Below are 23866 nucleotides of genomic sequence, written 5' to 3' on the forward strand. Positions count from 1 at the left end.
ACCGATTTCAATGTTTAATATCTCAAATAAAAGCTCTTTATATACATTACTTATAAAAAAATACTCATAAAACATATACTGAACCCTTTTGGCAAAAAACGGCATCTTAAGTTTTTTTTCTTACACGATTGATAGTTTTTACTTGATTTCTTAAAAAAAATATTATGGAACATGAATAGTTTAATAAATATATATATAGTACTGAGTATATAAAAGTATTACAAAAAAACCCGACACCCATACCTTTCATTTTTCACGGAATATTTAAGTTCAATTATGCACGTTCTTACAAATAAATAAAAAAGGTTCACGGTAGATGTAAAACTGAAAACGAAAAGTCGTTTTGTTAAGTACTCGTACCATTCCAATACTACAAAATCACTGATCATACATGAACTGGTTGCTGTAGATTACTGTTGAATTATTTTTGTGCCTAGTTGATAACCATTAAACCTATAATTTTGTGCCAGACCTATAATTAGTGGTCAGCATGCAAAATAACCCTGGATTGAAAATTACATTAACTTACTTTTGATTTGTACAGCCACATTTGCATGATTTACACTGGGATGTGCATGGCCAGCTGACGCGACGACACCCACAATGCATGGTTTCGCAGCCAGATTTGCAGCCACAATGGTCCAAGAGGCTTAATTGAGACCAAATCGCTGTAAATGCCGACCATTCCGGAGTCCAACTCTCTTTTTCCTCAGTCCATCCCCAAAAAGATGTACATGGTATGGAAACTTCTAGTTTCAGAGCGTTTCCCCATATATGGCCCTCTTGGTAAGCTGCTCGAAGTGCATGTTTATAGAGAGCAGCTGATGTAGGTGGCAGGGTTGGCAGGTTCTAATTTCTCGGCCAAATCAGATTTGTTCCCTGAACGACGCCCTCCATTGACTGACAACGAAGGTGGACAAATTTGGTTTTCGTACTGGAAGAATTCGTTCAGATCAAGCTGCCTTTCTCTGGCCACTATAAAAAGACGGGAAAATAGGAGTATGTCAACTTTTAAGTTTTTGATTTTGTCAGTTGTCAGGTGTGTAACTACATATTTTAATTTTAGTATAAAGTAACCCTAGATTTGTGTTATTGTTTGGCCAAACGGAACACATAAACGTAAATGAAGTTCACAAATATTTGTTTGCTTCAAAAAACAAGCTTGTGTCAAGCCTGCCACCTACATCAGCTGCTCTCTATAAACATGCACTTCGAGCCGCTTACCAAGCGGGCCATATATGGGGAAACGCTATGAAACCAGAAGTTTCCATACCGTGTCCATCTTCTTGGGGATGGACTGAGGAAAAAGAGAGTTGGACTCCGGAATGGTCGGCAGTTACAGCGATTTGGTCGCAATTAAGCCTCTTGGACCATTGTGGCTGCAAATCTGGCTGCGAAACTATGCGTTGTGAGTGTCGTCGCGTCAGCTTACCATGCACAGCCCAGTGTAAATCATGCAAAGGTGGCTGTACAAATCAAAAGTAAGTTAATGTAATTTTCAATCCAGAGTTATTTTGCATGCTGACCACTGATTATAGGTCTGGCACAAAATTATAGGTTTAATGGTAATCAACTAGGCACAAAAATAATTCAACAGTAAATCTACAGGCACAAAATTTTTCCAACAGTAATCTACAGCAACCAGTTCATGTATGATCGGTGATTTTGTAGTATTGAAATGGTACGAGTACTTCTCAAAACGACTTTTTTTTCAGTTCTACATCTACCGGTGAACCCGAAGAGGACATTTAAGTTTTTTGTTTACAAATGTAGTCACTTTAAATAAAAATAATTCCTTATTTTAGATTTGTTATATTTTTTTTGTAATTCAGCACCAGGAAAAAACTTTATTCAGTTTTTATTTATTATTTTTTTATTTATTAAAATAAATTGGGTGATTTCTTTTCATATGGCACATTTCATATTAAAATCAGTGCACTTACTGCGGTTGAAGATTTCTTTTAAAGAATTTATTTGTAAGAACGTGCATAATTGAACTTAAATATTTCACGAAGAATGAAAGGTATCGGTGTCGGGTTTTTTTGTAATACTTTTATATACTCAGTACTCTATATATATTTATTAAACTATTCATGTTCCATAATTTTTTTTTATGAAATCAAGTAAAAACTATCAATCGAGTAAGAAAAAAAACTTAAGATGCCGTTTTTTGCCAAAAGTATTCAGTATATGTTTTTTGAATATTTTTTTATAAGTAATGTATATAATGAGCTTTTATTTGAGATATTAAACATTAAAATCGGTCGAATAGTTTAGCTTGTAGAATTATTTGCAATATATCTTGAAGAAATTTACACTCACATTCAAACTTTCATATTTCGAGAAGTATGAGAGATATCGGTGTCGGGTTTTTTTTTATAATACTTGTTATTTATTCAGTAATATATACATGCATTAAACTATTCATATTCGATAAAAAATTTTTGAGAAATCAAGTAAAAACTATCAATCGAGTAAAAAAACAAACTTAAAATTCCCGTTTTTATCAAAAGTATTGAGTATATATTTTTTGAGTATTTTTTTAAAAGTAATGTATATAATGCGCTTTCATTTGAGATATTAAACATTTAAATCGGTTCATTGGTTTAGCTTGTAGATTTTTTTGAAATATTTTATAAAGAAGTGGCGCCATCTCTGTTCCTAAGAGATGAAACTGCCGCTGCTGCGGGTCAAATCGCTCAGTTTGGTCCCTACTATCACTGTGCAAAGCGGCTTGCTTTTATCATGAAGTGCAGCATTTTGTTCATAACAAGTATGACTAGAGTATGATTTCGTGTGAGAAAACATATCTCGATCTTACAAACAGGCCAATTCGCTTTGATAAGCACACATTTTAAACCAAGTAAGAATTGATTAATCAACACAACAATAATATTTCAAGAAACCATTATATTTCTTTAACATTATTAAAATAATAATAATAATCAACAAAAAAATAAACCTACCTCTTCATAATTACAGCAGATAGGTAAATAAAAATATTTATAATTATTTATTCATAAAGAGATCAGTTACCTACTTAAGTGTGCAATATTAGACGCTTAGATTGTAATTTGCGGTTATATAAAAAAAACACCACTATATACGTCTGTTAGAGAAATTTAATCAAGCATCGTGGTGACACGTATAAAGTTTGAGCATTCCTGAGAATTTAAGATCGGATGATTTGCATCCGATCTTTTACCACTTCGGGTAAGACCGGATCTTGGCCTACAGGCATCGTATCAGAATTCCAAATATACAGATTTGTCACAAATTTAATAAAAATAACATGCAATCTGTAAAAGAAACAAATAACGCTTAAACTTACCAGTTATTCCAAAAAAACTGGCGGAGGGTATATCCGGATGGAAAATAAAAACACATTTTTTGAACTTTTCTACTTAACGGCACAAAACACGCGTCTAGTCTGTCAGAGCAACAAGTGCGGACTGAAGAGGGGTGCGGAACAAAATTGCGCATCGCATCACCTTGCCAGCATTAAAAAAATACCCCAAAATAGGCGGAAATTTGAATCATACGATCTTACCCGATGTCCGTAACTTTGCCGAACTCACCTTATACACATACGTTATCGTTATATACATAGTATGTGTTTATATTACCACCGGTCAATAATCGAGGGTTCACCCTCGGTTATGCTGTATAAAATTTGGTCAGGATTCGTTTCATATACAGACAAGTGGTTAATAACGATATTCCCTTTGAAAATATTTGATGACGGTGTATTTTCAAAATGGCATAACTTCGTCAAATGAAGGAGTTTAAGAATAAGTAATACTTCATTTTAGAGAGCATAATTAACTATTTACTAAAAGCTAAACTTGGCGATATGGTAAGTTTTTTTTTAAGAAAAGTAATCTTAGAAATGATGAAAAAAACGTTAAATTCCGGACGGAAAAAAGAAGTCCGGACACCTGCCATAACATTGCTTGCACAAGTTATCGAGGCAGGCGGTGACTCGCCACTCGTTAGATGGGCACCTGATGCGCCATTGTAAAGACGGCCAGGCGCAACACCGGAATGAGCGGCTCAGGGGTGTCGAAAGGTGTGCTGCGCTTTCTCCGAAGTTACTCGCGGCGTTATGCCCTTTAACACTTCCACCCCTGGAGCATATAGCTCTTAAGACTCCCCTGTGGACGGCCAATGAAGGCAAGCCAGAGCTGAGAGTCCTTGTACGTCCTCTGGGCATAATTGACCCAGAGATTGCAGGTGTAACAGCACTGGCAGTATGCCCTAAATAGCGTTAGCTTTACTCCTCTAGTACACTTTGCAAATCTCCGAGCCAACATGTTACAGCGAACGGACAACGCCCTCCTCTCCCTCTCTATGTCCATATTGTCAGAGAGGTCCTCAGTGACCCAGTGGCCCAGATACTTAAAATGCTTAACTCGGTTTAAATGAGTGCCACATAGAGCAATTGGTGGCACAACCTCGTACGTCTTAGCACCAGCCTTGAAGATTAGGAATTAACTCTTCTTAGCATTGTATCTGAGCCCATGGTCCACTGCATACCTCTCACAGATACCGAGCAAGTTTTGCAATCCGCCGAGAGATGACGTGAGCAGCACCATGTCGTCTGCATAGCTGATGTTGTTAAAACAAACTCCATCAACCGAACAGCCGACGTTGGTGCCGCTCAACTCCTCTATCAGACCATTGATGTACAGGTTGAAAAGCCGGGGAAACGTAGGCCCCTCCCTGTCTCACCCCGCATTCCAACCTGTACTCCCCCGAAAGAACACCCGCCCATCTCACACAGTTTCTCTGGTTATGGTACCAATATTTAAGAAGAGAAGTTACCTCTATCGGTAGCCCTGCTACTTCCTCAACCTTGCGCCATAGGACCTTATACGAGACGAGGTCGAAGGCCTTAGATAAGTCCAGGAAACATGCAAAGACTGGCGTTTTTCTAGACGTATAATACTGGACGGTCCACTTGAGACAGAGGATAGCACTCTCAGTTGAGACACAGAATAACTAATAGTACTACCGTTGAGAGGCCAGGCCTGAAGCCGAATTGCGCATCATGCACACTTAAGTGCTTGTCCAGCTGCTGATCAAGCAGAGCGTCCAGTATTTTAGCAATAATGTTAGCCAGGGAGATATCATGTACACTAATTTCTTACGCGAAAATAAGTACCTACCTAAAAAATATATTTCTAGGCCCGTTCAATGTTATTCTAACAGCAGGTAAAAGTTACCCGGATTGATGTGTAGGTATTTTAAGTATAGTTACAAGTCTACCTTAGGGATTTAATGAAGTATATATAGTACCTACAAATTCGCTCCAATTAGTAATGTTTAAAGACTTGAAAGACCACTATTCCCGGGGTTTATTAGCCGAGTATATCAGTGGCGAGGAATGCGGGCCGGCGTGATCTCGCGGCAGGTGCTCGCGCCGCAGCCCCATGTTTACATGCCTACTAACTATTTCATTTAAGCCGCGTAGCTGTGACAACTCTACAACTCTGTTTGTGCCTTACTTAATTCTAGTTTAAATAGATATCTTATCTGTTATGGGTCATGGACTCTAGAGCCACATTGTTGCGCAGGTGCCTATAAGTAGGTATAGCGATAACAATTGTTTCTACTACAACTTAAAATAAAATGTTTTTGTTGGCCAACCAATCACAAAGCAGATGCGACGCAGCAGCGTGTTTAAGTAGGCTAATTTGCATAAAATCGAGTCTCCTTAAACAACACAGGAAAACCTATTCGAAATGTGCAGTCAAGCGTGAGTCGGACTTATTTACTTATAGTTTTTGATCCGACCCTTACGGGTTTTTAAAGATATTTCACTGACGTTTCACATAAAAAAGTACATTGTTTAAATTGTGTAATACGGAACCCTCGGAACGCGAGTCCGACTTGCACTTGGCCGGTTTTTTTTAAATAGATATATATCTCTTCAGTTCGCCTTCAAAAGTACCTATCTGTAACAGTCTGATTGTTCTAAGTACATAGAGAGCACTTATCTTTTTTGTTCAGCTATTAAAGAATAGTAGATAATTTTGACGCGTACGCGTACGCGTAGTCTGATCCGCTTTCGATGCTTGTACCCCTACCCCTATGTAACGCAGTGATTGGAAGCGAACTTTTTGACGCGTACGCGTACGCGTAGTCTGATCCGCTTTCGATGCTTGTACCCGTACCCCTATGTATCGCAGTGATTGGAAGCGAACTTTTTTTTCATCAAATCCTCCAATGAATATAATCAATGTCAAATAGAACAAGCTTATAGATAGATGAAACATTTAAGCGACAATTGTTCACTTTTTCCGTAAAATATTAGTGCAACTAATAAACCTCTGTGAGTCCAACCCATCACCCTTTGTATGATCAATATGATCATGTCGCATTCGTTTGCGCACATTCGTTATCTTTCTTAAGTGTTCTTTTTAATAAAGGTTAAATTATTATTAGAAAGCGCCTCATTGGTCTCCTGTGATTATTACTCGCACCTAATGTTAATATGTTTCAGGCAATGATTTATGGTAATGACTTTTTTTCTGTTATACAGAGCACCTAACGGCGTTGTCACATCAGTCACAAAACAAAACTGCGGCGTTGTTAGCGCAAGTGTACCGCGCGCAGACGGCACGCGCACACGGGCCGCTGAGCGTGCTGTATGCCGAAGTGCGCGCGGCCCTGCGGACTCCCGCGCCCGCGTCCGCGTCCGACCTGTTCGACGCGCTAGTCACTGAGCCGCCCGCGCCCGCGCCCAGGGACCTCGACCTCGCTGTTGCTACTGACAAGTTCTTTCGTGAACTTTTCCCCTTGGCCTACCACAACATACTCAAACTAGATACCAAACAATTCACGGTCCAGCACGAAATGTGTCTTAAAGATGCTTATGATGCCGTGCAGCCTTTTGGAGACGTTCCGCAACAGGTGAGCGTGGCTTTTATCAAAGACTATGTAACTCCGTATAAGATCGATACAGTCTAAGAAAAAAACGTGCCTCGAAAATTAAGAAAATTGTATTCTCGAACAGATGGCGCCACCACGTTTTACCACCTTTGGCCTATTCTCGTTTAGATGGCGTTGACGGATTCGTTTGTTATTTAACAATTTTAACACGTATCAGTGAAAGAACAAGGGTCAAAATCATATAAAAATAATAAATACAAATAAAAAAATCATCAAATCATATATATATATATATATATATTTTAATACAGTTGCTCAAAAAGTGCTACTTTTCGTGGCTGTTTAGCGTGCGGAAAGTTGGTTTTCGTAAACTAGTGCTTTTTACTTTTCCAATTTTTTTTAATTTTTACTTGTTCCAATTCATGACTACTTATTGATGAGTGTTAATATTAGTTTCATTAAAACGTCGTAATCAACATAAAAACCTACTGTTAATGTAAGAATACGCAAAATATGCATATTTCATATTTTATTACTTACCTCTTCATCATTATAAGTATTATAACACGTTTATTTTTTTAATGTTGAAAAACCGTTCTAAATAAGTTGTCTGAATGGAACGGAACGCCTGTCAAAGAAGAGGCGTATTTTCTTACTGCAAGAATGTTTTAAGTTTTCAAAGGCAACATTCGATATTGTTTTTATAAATATACGATACACAAATAATCATAAATAACGATATTTAGGTAATAATAGTACAATGTTTTAATATTTACAATTGTTTCTGTCTTATAGAACATACATTTGAACAAAAAAAACTTTCATTGAAGTGGGTTCAATAATAATAACAAAATCAATTCTAATCGAATAAAAGCTAGAAAAACACTTCTTCATAATGTCAATGTCAATGATTTCACAGAATTAATAATATAAAAGTTTCGAATTCCGTTCCTTACTTGTTGCTTTTCTTATTTTTTCGCAACTGTATTAAAAAACGTCGTTCGATACACGTGCGGAAATTTCATTCTTCACTCGTCCCGGTACTCGTCCCGGATATCTCGGTACTCGTGTAGTAATGACATACTTTCCGCACTAGTATCGATATGTACTATTTTTTTTGATATTTTACTGCGGCTACAAAATTTTCTATGACAGTAGTTACTCCTCTATCCTATATATCCTCTGCTTTTATCGTTGAATACGTATTGTTCTTATACAAAATACCTAATTTCAAGTTAAAAAAAAATAAAACTGAAAACGGATTATATCGCGTATATTGAATTCACCCGTCACCCGTACCCCGTGGTCACCCGTTGACCACGAACGCTGTAAAGGGTTCGAAACGTCGGGATGTATTATAAATTCAATATACGCGATAGTTCATAGTTTTATTTCATGAGTAACTATCGCGGTAACCGAAGACAATATTAAAAAAAAAATTAAATGAAACTAAAACGTATGCCTTGTGTGACAGTTGGGTATGACGCTGTCGAAGTCTATGGAGGGCGCTCGGGCTCTGCTCGTGGCGCTGGGCGCGGGCGCGAGCGCGCTGGCGGCGGCGGAGCAGGCGGTGGCGCGCGCGAGCGGCGGGTGCGCCGCGCGCCTGCTGCGCGCCGCGGGCTGCGCGCGCTGCCGGGGTCTCGATGCGCGGCCCTGCCGACACTACTGCCTCAACGTGGTGCGAGGGTAAGATCACTATGCCCCACAATACTTTACTATTCTTGATGTATTTATTGCACGCATGCGCTTAGCGAAAAGCTGCTGCCGTGGCGAATAGACGAAAGCATCTATTGAGATGCAAATGATACCTTTTTATTAACCCCCGACGCAGAGGGCTATTACAAGTTACACGCCAGTGTCTGTCTGTCTGTCTGGTGCATTGTAGCTCTCAAACGGATGGACCGATTTCGATGCGGGTTTTCTTATGTCGAATTGAGTTTCATTGCGGTTGTTCATCTTTCTATGTTTGAAGAGTATCATCAAATGATGTAAGGCATTTTTGGTATATTTTATAATTTTATTTAAAAAGCTTAAAATAACTATTAAATTATTAGTCTTTTTTTATTTCATTATTTATTTCATTAACCGACTTCAAGATTTCAAAGGAGGAGGTTCTCAATTCGGTTGTATGTTTTTTTTTTAAATGTTTGTTACTCCATAACTCCGTCATTTCTGGACCGATTTTGAAAATTCTGTTTTTGATTATAAGTATATACATACAGATTGGTCCCGTTTTTGTCAAAAAGCAGTTGTGATGATGGGATCCATGAGGAATCGAGGGAACTCCTCAATTATTAAAGGCATACATGTAGTGATTTTAGTATTTTCATCAACAAATCAAGCACTTACATTTAAAAAGTGACATTTGATAAAGTGGAACTGCTGATGATGATCAGAACGGAACTCTTCAATGACGCATAGTTCACGTTTGGCGATTTGTCCTCTTCGTTTTGTTTGTTAAGCAAGTTAGGATTTCAAGAAAAATTTTCGTCAAGTTCGAGTTCTGATGATGGGATCCATGAGGAATCGAGGGAACTCCTCAAATGTGAAAGGCATACATAATTATAATGATTTTTGTATTTTTATCAACAAAGCCAGCATTTCCATTTTAAAAAGTGACATTTGATGAAGTGGAGCTGCTGATGATGATCAGAATGGAACTCTTTAATGACGCATAGTTTACTTTTGGCGATTTGTCCTCTTCTTCATGTTTGTTAAGCAACTAAAGTTTTTAAGACATATTTTTGTCAAGCTCGAGTTCTGATGATGAGACCCACGAGGAACCGAGGGACCTCCTCAAATGTGAAAGGCATACATATAGTGATTTTTGTATTTTCATCAACAAATCCAGCATTTACATTTAAAAAAGTGACATTCGATGTAGTGGAACTGCTGATGATGATCAGAATGGAACTCTTCAATGACACATAGTTCACGTTTGACGATTTGTGTTCTTCCTTATGGACCCAGACCTACACTTGGACCCGGACTCGGACCCGGACCCGGGTCTAAACATGGACCTTAACTCGGACCCGGACCCGGACCGAACTCTGACCCAAACTTGGACCCGGACAGCCGGACACGGACCCGGACTCGGTCCCGGAAATGCCGGTCGTTTTACCTCCTTTTCTACGTAATTAGGCAAAAGATGCTGTCTTTTTCATTTCATTGTCTGGAATCTAAGAGTGCACCATCAACAATAAGTGAACTTTCAGCGGCATCCCCCATTGAAGTCGGTTTTTTTTTTCTTAAAAAATATTTAATAAATATAATTATAAATACAAATATTTGTGCTGGCAAATAAAATAAGTTTAACAGTGTTTACTTATAATTACTTAATAACGTAACGTCTATAATTTCATAACTGCAATTGCATTGAAAGCTCAAATTATTTTAAAATAATATAAGTAACTAGTAGGCTTAAGTTTTCTAATAAGAGTCTAGTAGTCTTGACTGCGAAGTAATGCTTTATTAATTAAAATATTTCAATAGCCGACTGAGCGAGCTTGAAACTGTGCTAATTAAGCTCTTAGCTTGAGTTAAGAACTTCCCGGATCGTCTGGAGTAAACTGAAGGAATTCGTACTAAATGTAAGATACCTACTTCAATTGCACGTTGTGTAGGAAACTGGGAAGTAGTTACTTTGTACTGTTATGCTTAAAAGCACAGTAGTTAGTATCTTACTTACCTCACTCACCTGTATAGTAATATGCAAAACTTACTAAGTAAGTATGCTCGGTTTTAAAAATATGTGCTCTTTTATTCGTATGGCTAATTCCAAGTGATGCAGAAAGTACAAACATTAGATATAATCTTAAAAATAATTTAAAGGTTAAATCATTACGTGTAAAATAAATGAGCTGGAAAATAATGTTAATTAATAAAGCAGTAGGTAATAGTACATTAAATAAATAATAATGATAAAATTCTTTATTTAAGATCATCGGGGATCATTGGGTTAGTAATTATCTTAAATTTAAATAATCTTATCTAAGTGTTAGAACTATATACATAACTATCCTTAATAACTATAACTATCCTATAACTATACATTTATTTATTCATTTATTACTGCGTGCTTGTATCAAGCAGCAGTTATTCAGATACAGGCAATCAATTCCGTCTGCTAACATTCTCAGAATGCTGTTGGAGCTGGCCCTCACTCTGCGCACAAGGGATGTAGCTCGCTTGCGCATGGTGGTGTAGAAGCAGTCTACTCGCGCCTCCGCGAACATCCCCGATGCACTACAGAATTTGGGCAGCCCCCCTCTGAAAGCGTTGTTATATTGAACACGCAGAGCGCTGTACCGTTTATGTGTATAATCAGCCCACAGGTTGCTTGTGTAAAAGGTCGTACAGTAAGCCCTAAAAAGGGTGACTTTTACATCCTTGGAGCAGTGAGCAAACCTGCGAGCTATCATGTTAGCTCTGACGGACAGCGCTCTGCGTTCTCGTTCGATATCCACGTCGTCCCTAAGGTCAGAGGTTACGATGTGGCCCAAATATTTAAATTGGTCCACTATTCGTGGCGGGTGGCAATTAAGTTTGACACTTGGAAACTTGGGTGTAGGTTTACCTCTGGCTTTAAAGACAACGCATTCGCTTTTATTTACATTATACAGCAAACCATGACTAGAAGCGTATTTTTCACGTATAGAAATGAGCTTAGCCAATCCGCAGGCCGAGGCACTCAGTAACACCTTGACGTACACCACATTCCAGGCCATATGGCTGAGAAAAGGATTCCGACCATCTGACGACATTAACCTGGTTGTGGTACCAGAATTTAAAAATTCCACTAATGTCAGCTGGCAAGTTAATGTCGTCAAGCTTCCGCCACAAGATGTCGTAGTGCACGAGGTCGAATGCCTTGGAAAGGTCTAAGAAACAGGCATATACAGCTGTTCGGCGGTCCGTGTAGTACCTAACAGTCTGTTTCAATGCCAAGATAGCGGATTCAGTCGACAGGCCTGGTTTAAATCCAAACTGATTATCGTGAATTTTTAAACTTTTGTCTAGTTGGCAATTGAGCAGACCGTCAAGCACCTTGGCTACTATGGTGGCAAGCGAAATCGGCCTATAGTTGCACCTATCGCTCACGTCACCTGTTTTGTTTTTTATAATAGGGACCACCACAGTTTTCATCATGTCCGTCGGCAAATAAGTGTGTCCTACTCCTATACATAACGAGTAAAACATTGCAAATACTCGACTCACGTGCGGACCGGCATGATGCAAATGCTCAACACTGAGACCGTCGTGGCCAGGCGACTTCCCTCTAGAAATAGAATTTAAAGCCATTTTTACATCCATTGCTGTAAATTGAGCGGTCGTCTCCCGTCCACAGGTCCCAGAGTCGGCCATACAAGTCGTCGGCGATGGCCCTAAAGGTGACTTGACTGTAAAGTGTTCCCTAAATACCTCGGCTATAGACCCACTTTCGCTTACTCCGCCGACACTCACAGACAGGCCCGGCTTACCATTCAATCTGTTGGTAGATTTCCAAAAACTACGAAAATCGCGCCTAGAATGATGTTCCGCAATTATATTCATTTTATTTGCTCCTCGTGTTTTTGACACCATTTTAAGCGCGCTTTGAAAATCTTTCGACTTTCTAGCATATCATTGTAAATATGCCCCGACCTCGGTTCGCCATACCATACCCACAGATTAAACTTACACCTAGCCTCTCTGTAAGCTGCACTAACATATTTATTCCAGCCTATCACACGTTTTTTATTTCGATACAAGTGACACAAGTGACACAAGTGACACATTGTGATACAAGTGTGCTACCTTGGTCATTACACACGAAGATATATTGTGCTCGCTTACAGCTCGCGCGTAATAAGAAAGCCGATGTGTGTAATGACCAATGCACACGTGTTTTACTTACGACGTTTTTCAACACACTTGCGAGGAAAAAAAGGAAACTCATATTAATCAAATTTTAATTGTTAAAAACAGTTAGTATGCAGTCATGCATCTGTCATACTGCCTGCCGCGCCCTCCAGTCCGCGTTGTAAAATCTACTCGACAAATTTAAGATGGCTCCGTTTCCATACATATTATTAGCAATCAGTTACCTTGTTAAGTTGTTAATTATCATTAATTATCTAACAAGTTCTATAATATAATGAAAAAGACCGCGTGTTTAATATCTAGGATTATAAGCCTCCGGTTAAATAACTTGCATGTTACGAGCAAGTGTGTTGAAAATAATGTAAAGAAATGTAACAATGTTGCAGATGTGTGGGGGCGCCGGTGGCGGAGCTGGCCGGCGCGTGGACCAGCTATGTAGAGGGCGTTGAGGCGTTGGCGCGTGCCGACGCTGACGCTGCGCTGCGCGCGCTCGATGAGCGCGTGTCGCGCGCCGTCATGCACGCGCTCGAAAACAAGGTTCAGCTCGAGAAGAAGGTCAGTCAGCACATTACGTTACTCACTACACTACCGGCTACCGGCGTTATACCTTCCACACACCACACACCCAACCCCAACACATTCCTCTTATGCATCTAGCGCGAGAGACTTACACCGACTGTCAAGTGTCAACTAACAATAAAAAACCGGACAAGTGCGAGTCGGACTCGCCCACCGACGTTCAGGACGTTGACCGTGACGTCCGTGACGTTCCAAAACAAAAAGTCGTATGTGAATGTTAACTTCCTACTATGATATGACTATTTGCCATTCACCGTAGAATTTGAAAGAGTTTGACGCTACCGTATTTAAGTTAAATAAGGTAGGTATATTGTCCTTAAAATTGCAAGCAAATATCAGCCTTCGTGAATTAAGTATTGTAACCTTAGTCTGCCATTTTAAAGACTATGAACTCTAGGTACTAGAAATAAAGTAGAATTTTACTAATGCTGTAATTATGTAATGCGACATGCTAAAGACACCCCAAAAGTTTTGAGGCGATAGAATAAAAGTTGCACTAAAAATAATTATAAAAAAAAACTTATTTTTTTTTCTTTTTTAAAAAAAGGGAACCGCCTTCAAAAAACCAACCCACTGAAAAACACTAAATATTTTTTTTCTACTCGTCGAGTATAATCTGTGTATTACGACTTCATATGCAACACTACAACCTTACTCTTTTCAACGTTGGATAGTCTATGGCACTTCCGACTCAAGCATAAGAATTTTATCGATTGGGTTTAGTCAATTATAAAAATTTTGAAAATAGAACTTCATTCATTTCAGTAAAATATTTCTTGTTTACGGAGACTCGATTCAATGCAAATTAGCCTACTTAAACACGCTGCTGCGTCGCATCTGCTTTGTGATTGGTTGGCCAACAATTGCTTCATAAGTCATAAACGCGCATGTGACACCCTTCATATAGCAACATCCATATCCTACGAAAACCGCTTAGCGTTGCTTGTTAGTCTCCATAGGCTACGGTGGCCACAATCGAGTAAAAAATTGTCTTAAAATTGAATTTAGCGCGGAGCAGGTACCAGGGCCTCATGAGTTACGAGGAGGTGTCGTTGACCAACCCGCCGGGGGCACCGGGCCCGGCGGCCTGTGCGCGTACGAGTATGAAGGTATCGCGGGCCGCGGCAGCTCGCGTATCTTAGCTGTATACTTTTGGTTTATTTACCTAAGTATATGATTCTACTAGTTAAAAGTATATTTTTTTTGTCTCGTAGAAAAAGTATTGTATACAATAGTGATATAATCAAGCTTTTCAATCTCGTACCTTAACTTAAGCAACTCAGTAAGCTTCGTTGCTTAAACACGGCACTCGACTGAAAAGCTCTCTATTATATCACGATTGTATAAAATACTATTATATACCTCACCCATATCCTTGTCCAGTCCCTATCCCGTCGTAAAGCAAATTTCTGACAAAAAGTAATTAATACCTAATAATAAGCAAATTAATTACCATCCGGGTAATTGTTTAAGTGTTGAAGGCGGTGCTAACCCAAAATGTTGGAGAACATAATAAAAGACATCTTTACTCATTAATTTAGTTCTTTCACTACTACTTTTTTTTCTGTTTGGCAGCAAAGAATGTTTTGCTGGTTTGGCACCGCCTTCAAAAACTAAGTAATTACCCGATGGTTATTAAATTGCTGCGCATCAAAATCGGTTCAGCCAAACGAGAGATAATCGCGAACAAACATACATATATACAGTCACAAATATACCCTGAAATAAATGTCATATACTAAGAAATTATTTGACCAAGCCCGCAGTCGCAACTGCGGCAGCAAAGTGTTCCGTGAGTAGGTAATCTATCTACTATCGTACAGTCATCTACAATAATATGTTACTCTTCGAAGGCCGCAAAAATATCTGACATGGTCTTATTTGTAGAGCCTGAGCGTGTCTCATATTTTTGCGGCATTTGAAGAGTAACGTGTTTTTGCAGGTGACTGTACGCATCGTTATGACGCATTAAAGTTTAGCATGTCTCAAACACTATGAAATGATAACGTTTATTAGATAAAGCTTTTATCATTGCTTAAGGTATTTTGAACAGGTTTAATTTATGACCCATTTGGTACCTTGTCACAGTGACAATAGTATGTATACATTAAAAGGATAGGAGACTATCGATTCTCCGTACAAACGTAGTCCTCACTTTCCTCCCTAGATATTGACATAATGGAAAATATTTTTACACAATATATTTTAATCATAGCTATGTCCGACTGTTAGAGCAAAGAGGTAGACAATTGTTGACAGGCTGGCTGGTTTGAATCTTGAAGGATGTTTGAATGGAATGTTATGACGGTTCTCTGTCGAGAAAATAATATTGTCAGCGGAGGCTGTTTTTCATTATTATTGTGTTGTATTTTTATATTAAAGTATTTCTTTATACACAGTGTTTTCAGTGATTAGTTTAAAAGTGAGAGGAGAAACCCTCACAGGTTATGGGAAGCACGATTTCCAAAAATCTGATCGACCTAATCATGAACAAGGTACAACACTAGTGTAAAACACAGAGATAAATATTTTTTTGGATCTAGAGGAGTATGGCGGTAAGAACTACCAACCTATAACATTAACGTCCTACTAGTTCGAGAAACAACACAATGAGTACCAACATGTCGAATGCGGGACCGGGGCTCCTGAGCATAGAGAAATTGCAAGGTTATCGTGACTGGAATACCTGGAAGTTTTTATATGGAGTGCGTATTTGTGCACGATGATTTGTGGCAGTACATAGAGAAAGTTGCTGACACAACAGATGCTACCGCAAAGAAAAACGATCAGAGCGCGAACCAAAATCTGTTTACTGATCGAGAGTCAGTGCAAGGTGCACGTACGTAAAGCTACTACGGCGTATGAGACGTGGAATAATCTTAAAGTAGCTTATGAAGACAAAGGTATCAACAACAGATGTAGATTGTTGTCAAGGCTAGTGAGCCTAAAACTGAATATGTTTAATTCAATAACTGAATATATAACTGAACTGATGCAAGTTAGCAACCAACTAGCAGACTTAGATAAAGAAGAATTACTAGCAGCACTCATGCTACAAGGCCTACCAGAGGAATATGCGCCTATGAGGTTGGCGCTGGAGAGCGCGAACATATCCTTAACTTCGGACTATGTTAAAACAAAACTGCTGCAAATGGATGATAACAGAATGAGTGCAGGCCCAAGTAGTAGACCTACTTCGAGCTCAGCGCTCACTACATCAAAGCATCATAACACTCATAAGAAATTTGTTCAGAGGAACAAAGAGTTCAAAGAGAAGAGGACTGTAAAATGCTTCATTTGCGAGAACTGCATAAAGCTTGTGACTGTCCACACAATCCACGTCAATCGAAGAGGAATCATATGGCGACGGCACTAACCAGTGTGGATCGAGAGAAGACTTATCAAGACGAGTGGATAATAGATTCAGGAGCGTCAGGACATATGAGTTTCAGGAAGGACTGGGTGGATAAGTTTGTGAACTTTGAGAAAAAGGTAGAAGTGAGTTGCGCGAATGCAGGTAAGGTTTTTGGAGAAGATTTTGGTATTGTAGAGGATGATTCACTTGATATTAGTATAAGCAATGTGATGTATATACCAGACTTGTCTTCAAATTTACTTAGTGTCAGCAATATGGTAAATACTAAAAATAAGGTTGTGGTTTTTAATAAAAAAGGTTGCGAAATTTATAATGCTGATGAATGTTCTATAAAAGGGAACCCATGTGTAACCGGAAAGCATGAAAGGGGCATTTATAAACTAACATGTTCCTCACAGGCAGTTGCACTGGCGCCTAAAATTGGAAACGAGATGGTGCTTTGGCATAAACGGATGGCACACTTGAGTGTACGTAACCTGACCTTATTGAAAGACAAAATGTCAACAGGGGTGAGTTTTTCAAACATTACTAACTCAAAAATGGACTGCGTAGCCTGCTTGATGGGCAAGCAAACTAGGCAACCATTTAAACGTAACCAGGCTACGAGAGCTGGAGAGCTCCTCGAGCTAATTCATTCGGATATTGATGATGATGATGATTCGGATATTAGCGGGCCAATGAGTGGTAAGTCTATTGGGGGTCATAGGTACTATATAACTTTTATCGATGACTACTCGCGAAAAACCTTCGTATATTTTCTTGAAGCCAAAAGTGAAGCATTTGAAAAAAATAAAAGAGTTTATAAATTTAGCTGAGAGGCAAACAGGAAAAAAGGTGATAGTAATAAGAACTGACAATGGAACTGAATACGTAAACAGAAGAGTGGATGCCTACCTAAAAGAACATGGCATAAGGCATCAACTTACCATTACATACACGCCTGAACAAAATGGTGTAGCCGAACGTGCAAATCGCACGATTGCTGATAAGAGCCGAGCAATGTTACAAGAGGCAGGACTTCCCGTCAGTTTTTGGACCGAAGCAGTCAACACCGCTATATACTTAAAAAATAGAAGTCCCACCATAGCGGTAAAGGAGATGACACCAGAAGAGATGTGGACTGGACGAAAGACAGATTTAAGTCATCTCAAAGTCTTCGGATGCAAGGCATATATGCACATACCAGATCAAAAGAGAACCAAGTGGGATCCGAAGAGTAAAGAACTGGTATTTGTAGGATATTGCGAAGAGTCAAAGGGTACAGGCTGATAGATCCTTCAAACGGAGAGCTGCATAGAGCCCGAGATGCAGTATTTTTCGAAAGCCAAAAATATGAAGGAGGCACAAGGGCTCATGATAATGAGAAGAAGCAGCACGTTATAATTAACCTTGAAGATCATGTACAGCTATTGGTAACTCCACAGCAAAGAGATAATGTTCAGCAACGGGGAACTCTACAGCAAAATGTTTAGCAAGAGCAAAGAGTTCAGGTAGAGAACCTGGAGTCAAATGATGGAGATCATGATGCTCATACTGAAATATCTGATGGTGAAGAAAACTGGGTTTCGTCTGAAGTGAGACCAGAAGAAGAAAATAGAGATATACCAGTAGAATTTTTACCAGCTGAAGAGAATAGAGATACACCAATTGAACCTTTAGTGGAAGAAAGGAGATATCCACTCAGAGACAGAAAACCTGTTCAGTTACCTGATTATGTAACCTACCAAGCGACATCAGAGGTGGATGATCCGCTTACAGTGCAAGAGGCATTATCTAGAAAGGATGCTCAACAATGGAGAGATGCGATTAAGGAGGAGCTAGATGCACTGAAGATAAACGAAACGTTTTTTGCAAGCTTTCTAATGGTACCCCACACGATTCTTACAAATGAAATAAAAAATCTGGTTAACCCTCTCAACCCCCTAAACTTCCCCCTAAAATAAGAAATAAGCGGTTTTGACTTATTTACAATATTAGTGGTGGTAATTGCTATAACTATTTCAAATTTTAGGTATCTACGTCAAAACGTCTCTGAGAAAAACACATTTAACTGATTTGCAAGACAGAAGTGATCCCATAAGTGTTCCGTTTGTCAAAACAAAGTTTTGCACCGAACACTAAAAAAAATGATCAAGGCCTCCAGTGCCTCAGGCTGGAAACGAACCAGCCTGTTTTTTTTTTCTTAGTATATGACATTTATTTCAGTTTATAATTTATATAGTAGTGTTTCTACTTCTTCTTCTTCTGATCCCGTGTGGTGCCGGGTAAGAATAGCACCACCCCCCCCCCCCTCTCTTTCCGTGGGTGTCGTAAGAGGCGACTTAAGGAAATCCGGTGGATGGGCAGCAGCGTCCTCCGAAGAACTACCTCTATCAAACTGCGGTCGCCAACCCGCCTGCCAAGCGTGGCGACTACGGCAATCCCTCCCAAGGGATAAAAACAAAAAATGCAGACACAAATAAAACCCAGACCCCTAGTCCCCGGCAGCCCCGCTATTCCTGGCTCCGGTAGCAGCCAGGGAAATGGCGGGGCAGGGGGTGCTACAGTGAATCACCGGCAGAGACCCGGCTACCATAACCGACTACCCTTGGCCCTGGCAACATACAACTGCCGTACGCTGCGGACCGACGAAAAGTTATTAGAACTGGAGGAAGAATTAAGCAGTTTACGTTGGGGAATCATAGGGTTATCGGAAGTCCGTAGAGAGGGGGAGGACATGATAACTCTGAATTCCGGCAACTTGCTCTATTTCCGGGAGGGCGAACAACGGTCCCAGGGAGGTGTCGGGTTTATCGTCCACAAGTCCCTCGTAAACAACGTGGTGAAGATCGAGAGTGTGTCGAACAGGGTAGCGTGCCTTGTACTCAGAATGACCCAACGTTATTCGTTGAAGGTCATACAGGTCTACGCACCGACCTCGACACACTCCGACGATGAGGTGGAGGCTATGTATGAGGATATCTCCAGAGCCATGCATAGCTCCAAAACTCACTTCACAGTTGTTATGGGGGAATTCAACGCTAAGCTGGGCAAACGAGACGGTGAAGAGCTGAGAGTGGGGCAATTTGGAGTGGGGCGTAGGAATCACCGGGGCCACCTACTGGCTGGTTTCATGGACAAGGAAGGACTCTATATGATGAACTCCTTCTTCAGGAAACATGAGCACAGGAAGTGGACCTGGGTGAGCCCTGACGGTGCAACAAGGAATGAGATCGACTTTATCATGTCGACGAAGAAGCAAATATTCAGTGATGTTTCTGTGATCAATTCGGTCAAAACCGGGAGCGATCACCGTATGGTAAGAGGCACACTGAATATCCAATTTAGGCTTGAGAGATCTCGACTGATAAAGTCTACGCTCCGCCCGGCACCGGTTCAGCTCCAAAACCCCGAGAGCTTTCAGCTCGAACTTCAAAACCGGTTCGAATGCCTAGCTAGCGACCTGGACGATTACAACGACGGGTTTGTGGAAGCTGTTCATACGGTCGGGTCCAAGTTCTTCAAGACTCGTCGTACAAGAACCAAGAAACTTTCGGACTCCACTCTCAAGCTCATGGAGGTGAGGCGTGAGATGATTCTGCAGTCGTCAGGTGACGTTTGTCGTTATAGGCAGCTCAACAGACAGATCTCGAAGTCTCTGAAGCGAGATATACGCCGATTCAATACTAACAGTATTGAAGAGGCTATCAAGCGCAACAGAGGCTCGAAGGTGTTTGCCAGAGATCTGTCTATTGGCCAAAGCCAACTGACAAAACTGAAGACCGACGACGGCAGGATCATCTCATCCAAACCTGAGCTCTTGGGAGAAGTCGAGAAGTTCTATGGACAGTTATACACAACAACCCGAGCACCCGTCATGGATCTAGCTAGAGACCCTAGAGCTAGACTAACTCGACACTATACCGAAGATATCCCGGACGTCAGCCTGTACGAGATTAGTATGGCTCTCAAACAGCTTAAGAATGGCAAAGCCCCAGGTGATGACGGAATTACGGCTGAACTCCTGAAGGCGGGTGGTAAACCAGTCCTTAAGGCCCTTCAGACGCTGTTTAGTTCCGTCATGCGCGAAGGAAAAACGCCGCAAGCGTGGAACAGAAGTGTGGTGGTGCTCTTCTTCAAAAAAGGTGATAACACCTTGCTGAAGAATTATAGACCCATCTCACTTCTGAGTCATGTTTACAAGCTGTTTTCGAGAGTCATCACGAACCGTCTCGCACGCAGGTTTGCCGACTTCCAGCCTCCCGAACAAGCAGGTTTCCGTAAAGACTATAGTACCGTAGACCACATACATGCGTTGCGGCAGGTTATACAGAAGAGGCGTCACTTCTGGCCACAGCGGGAGTAGCGTCGGTCGTGGCTCGGATTAGGAGGCTGGGGCTGGAAGTTGCTCTAAATAAATCAGAGGCCTTGTGTTTTCATGGGCCTCGGAAAGCCCCTCCGGCAGGTTCCAGCTTAATGGTGGGGGGAACGTCCATTGGTGTTAAGTCGACAATGCGGTACCTAGGCATAATCCTTGACAGCCGTTGGACGTTCAAGAAACACTTTGAGGGCCTTGCTCCCAAACTAATTGGAGCGGCGTCGGCACTTAGCCGGCTTCTACCCAACGTCGGTGGGCCGAATGTGGGCTGCAGGAAACTGTACGCGGGTGTAGTGCGGTCCATGGCCCTATATGGGGCGCCCATTTGGGCCTTCTCCCTGACCGCCGAAAATCAGGCCCAATTGCGAAGGCCACAGCGTGTCATGGCGGTCAGGATGGTGAGGGCATACCGCTCCGTCTCCTACGAGGCAGCGTGCGTGTTGGCGGGGACTCCGCCTTGGGACCTCGACGCAGTAGTGCTCGCTGATGTTTATTGGCGTGTCACTGAGGCGCGGGCCGAGGGGATCCAACCACCTCTGGAGGAGGTCAGACGGTGGAGACTTGACTCCCGTCGAGTGCTCCTCCACAAGTGGAATGAAAGGTTGGAGGCGCCAAGTGCCGGCAACTGGACTGTCGAAGCCATCCGACCCGTTCTGGAGCGATGGGTCAAAAGAAAGGGGGGGGGTTCCTCTCCTTCCACCTTACCCAGGTCCTCTCGGGACACGGTTGTTTCGGGAGATACCTGTGTAGGAGGGCGGGACGGGAACCAACGACGCAGTGCCACCACTGCGGCGACGCTAACGTGATGGTGCAGAAGGAGGCAGCGGAACGCGGCAGGGAGGAAGATCCGACCTCTCAGCCAATGCGCCGCAAGCGTGTGGGGCGGCGGCGGTTGACATACGACCGCCGGTTACCCCCATAAGGGTCCCTGTGGGCGGCAGGCTCGGGGACGTCTGTCGCCTACACAAAGCAGGGCTGCCAGTACATAAATCTTGATTATACGATCCAGTGCCTTCAACTATACGAAATTCGATTGCATTATACGAGTACACTAATTCTAAAAAAATGGGCTAATTTTAAATCAATATTTTTAAAACTGACGCGTATTTAAGTAGGTATAGCCGGTCAAACAACTTTTGATAGAAAAGGAGCGAAATTCAAATTTTCTATGGGACGATTACAGGGACAGAATATAGTTGCCGTTCCAGTAAATCATTACGATTTTTGTTCATTCAATATAGTTGGTGAAACCAAATTGTCAGTAAATAAGAACAAAAAAAACTATACTCAGCCTTTTCTTTTGGGTGCAGCTAGTACTAGTGTAAGACAAAGATAGTATGATTCTCCCTGTCTATGTTTGAAATGAGACAGTCCTTTGACAAACTATAGCTGAGCTTGTCAAGACACTTTTACTATTATTGGGTCGTGTTTAAGCTCCAACTTCCCGCTTACCACCCAAAGCAAAACCAACCCTCCCCAAGTGTTTTATTAAGCGAAGCGGCGGGCCGACGTCCCGACGCTGAGCTTCGAAACCCAGCGAAGGCCGAAGGCCGAGCTCCGCGTAGGGCCGAAGGCCCGAAGCGTCCCTTACTTACGATTTCCCAAGCACGCGAGGCCGAAGGCCGAGCTTCGGGAATGAAGTGCTCGCATGCGGATCTTTCCTTTCTACCAAAAGTACAACTTCATTACTTTTTCCCTTTGGAGCCACGCTACGCCACGATTCCCGTACTATTCCTTTGAAGTTTCAAAAAAACCGACAACTGCCCGATTGCCCGCCAAGGCTGACAACTGACGGCCAGTCGTCCGCCATTGTATACCATTGCCCCCTGTACACAATGACGATGGCATGGCATGGCCCATCCTTCACCACTATGTACTGGGGCCTTAACAGTATTGGCACCCTGATTGTCAGTAGTTTGACATCCGTGTTTTTTTTTTCGTATCCAATTATACCGATTGACCAGCTATACGTGATAGATACGAAAACAATTTGATTATACGAATTTCGTATCCAATTATACGATCTGGCAGCCCTGACACAAAGGTCCCTGCGTGGGCGGGCGCAAACAAGGCGCCCATTGAGGTGAAGGGGTAATTTCCCCAAGAGCCGGGTCCGAGTCCGGACGGCCGCTGGCGAGGTTGCGGAAGAGTACTTCGGCGTTCCTGGGACCTCGCCGTATAGCAGTGAGGCGGCAACAGAGGGGGTTTAGTGGGTAAACCATGGGTCCCATTAGCCTGTATGGGAGTCCCACATAACCATCCCAGGCCCGTCCCTGCGCCTGGGTGGTATGCGTAACGCATTCCCCCTCTATAAAAAAAAAAGGTTATACAGAAGACTGAGGAGTATAACCTCCCCCTTTGCCTTGCATTTGTGGACTACGAGAAAGCCTTCGATTCGATCGAGACTTGGGCTGTGCTGCAGTCTCTCCAAAGGTGCCAAATTGACTACCGGTATATCGAAGTGCTGAAGTGTTTGTACGAAAACGCCACCATGTCCGTCTGACTACAGGGCCAGACCTCGAAGCCTATTCCATTGCAGCGGGGAGTCAGAAAAGGAGATGTAATCTCCCCAAAGCTGTTCACCGCTGCATTGGAGGATGCCTTCAAGGTTCTGGACTGGAAAGGACGAGGTATCAATGTAAATGGCGAGTACATCACTCACCTTCGGTTTGCCGATGATATCGTAGTCATGGCTGAGCCCATGGAGGACCTCAGTGCGATGCTCGCTGATCTCAGCAGAGTATCTGAACGAGTTGGTCTGAAAATGAACATGGACAAGACGAAGATCATGTCTAACG

General features: G+C 41.6%; 2 protein-coding genes across 2 annotated transcripts in view; both read left to right on the plus strand.

The window, feature by feature from the left end:
• LOC134754837 (DNA replication licensing factor Mcm7) overlaps positions 1-23866 on the plus strand; it is a 425513-nt gene that overhangs the window by 182610 nt on the left and 219037 nt on the right. The window lies entirely within an intron of this gene.
• The window catches only part of LOC134754854 (division abnormally delayed protein), a 166544-nt gene that overhangs the window by 108236 nt on the left and 34442 nt on the right, over positions 1-23866 (plus strand). The window contains exons 3-5 of the mRNA XM_063691298.1: positions 6545-6915; positions 8369-8580; positions 13143-13311. Coding sequence (XP_063547368.1) covers positions 6545-6915; positions 8369-8580; positions 13143-13311 — 752 coding nt within the window. The remainder of the gene's footprint in view (positions 1-6544; positions 6916-8368; positions 8581-13142; positions 13312-23866) is intronic.

The sequence above is a fragment of the Cydia strobilella genome, chromosome Z (genome assembly GCF_947568885.1).
Source record: "Cydia strobilella chromosome Z, ilCydStro3.1, whole genome shotgun sequence".
Classification (NCBI taxonomy): domain Eukaryota; kingdom Metazoa; phylum Arthropoda; class Insecta; order Lepidoptera; family Tortricidae; genus Cydia; species Cydia strobilella.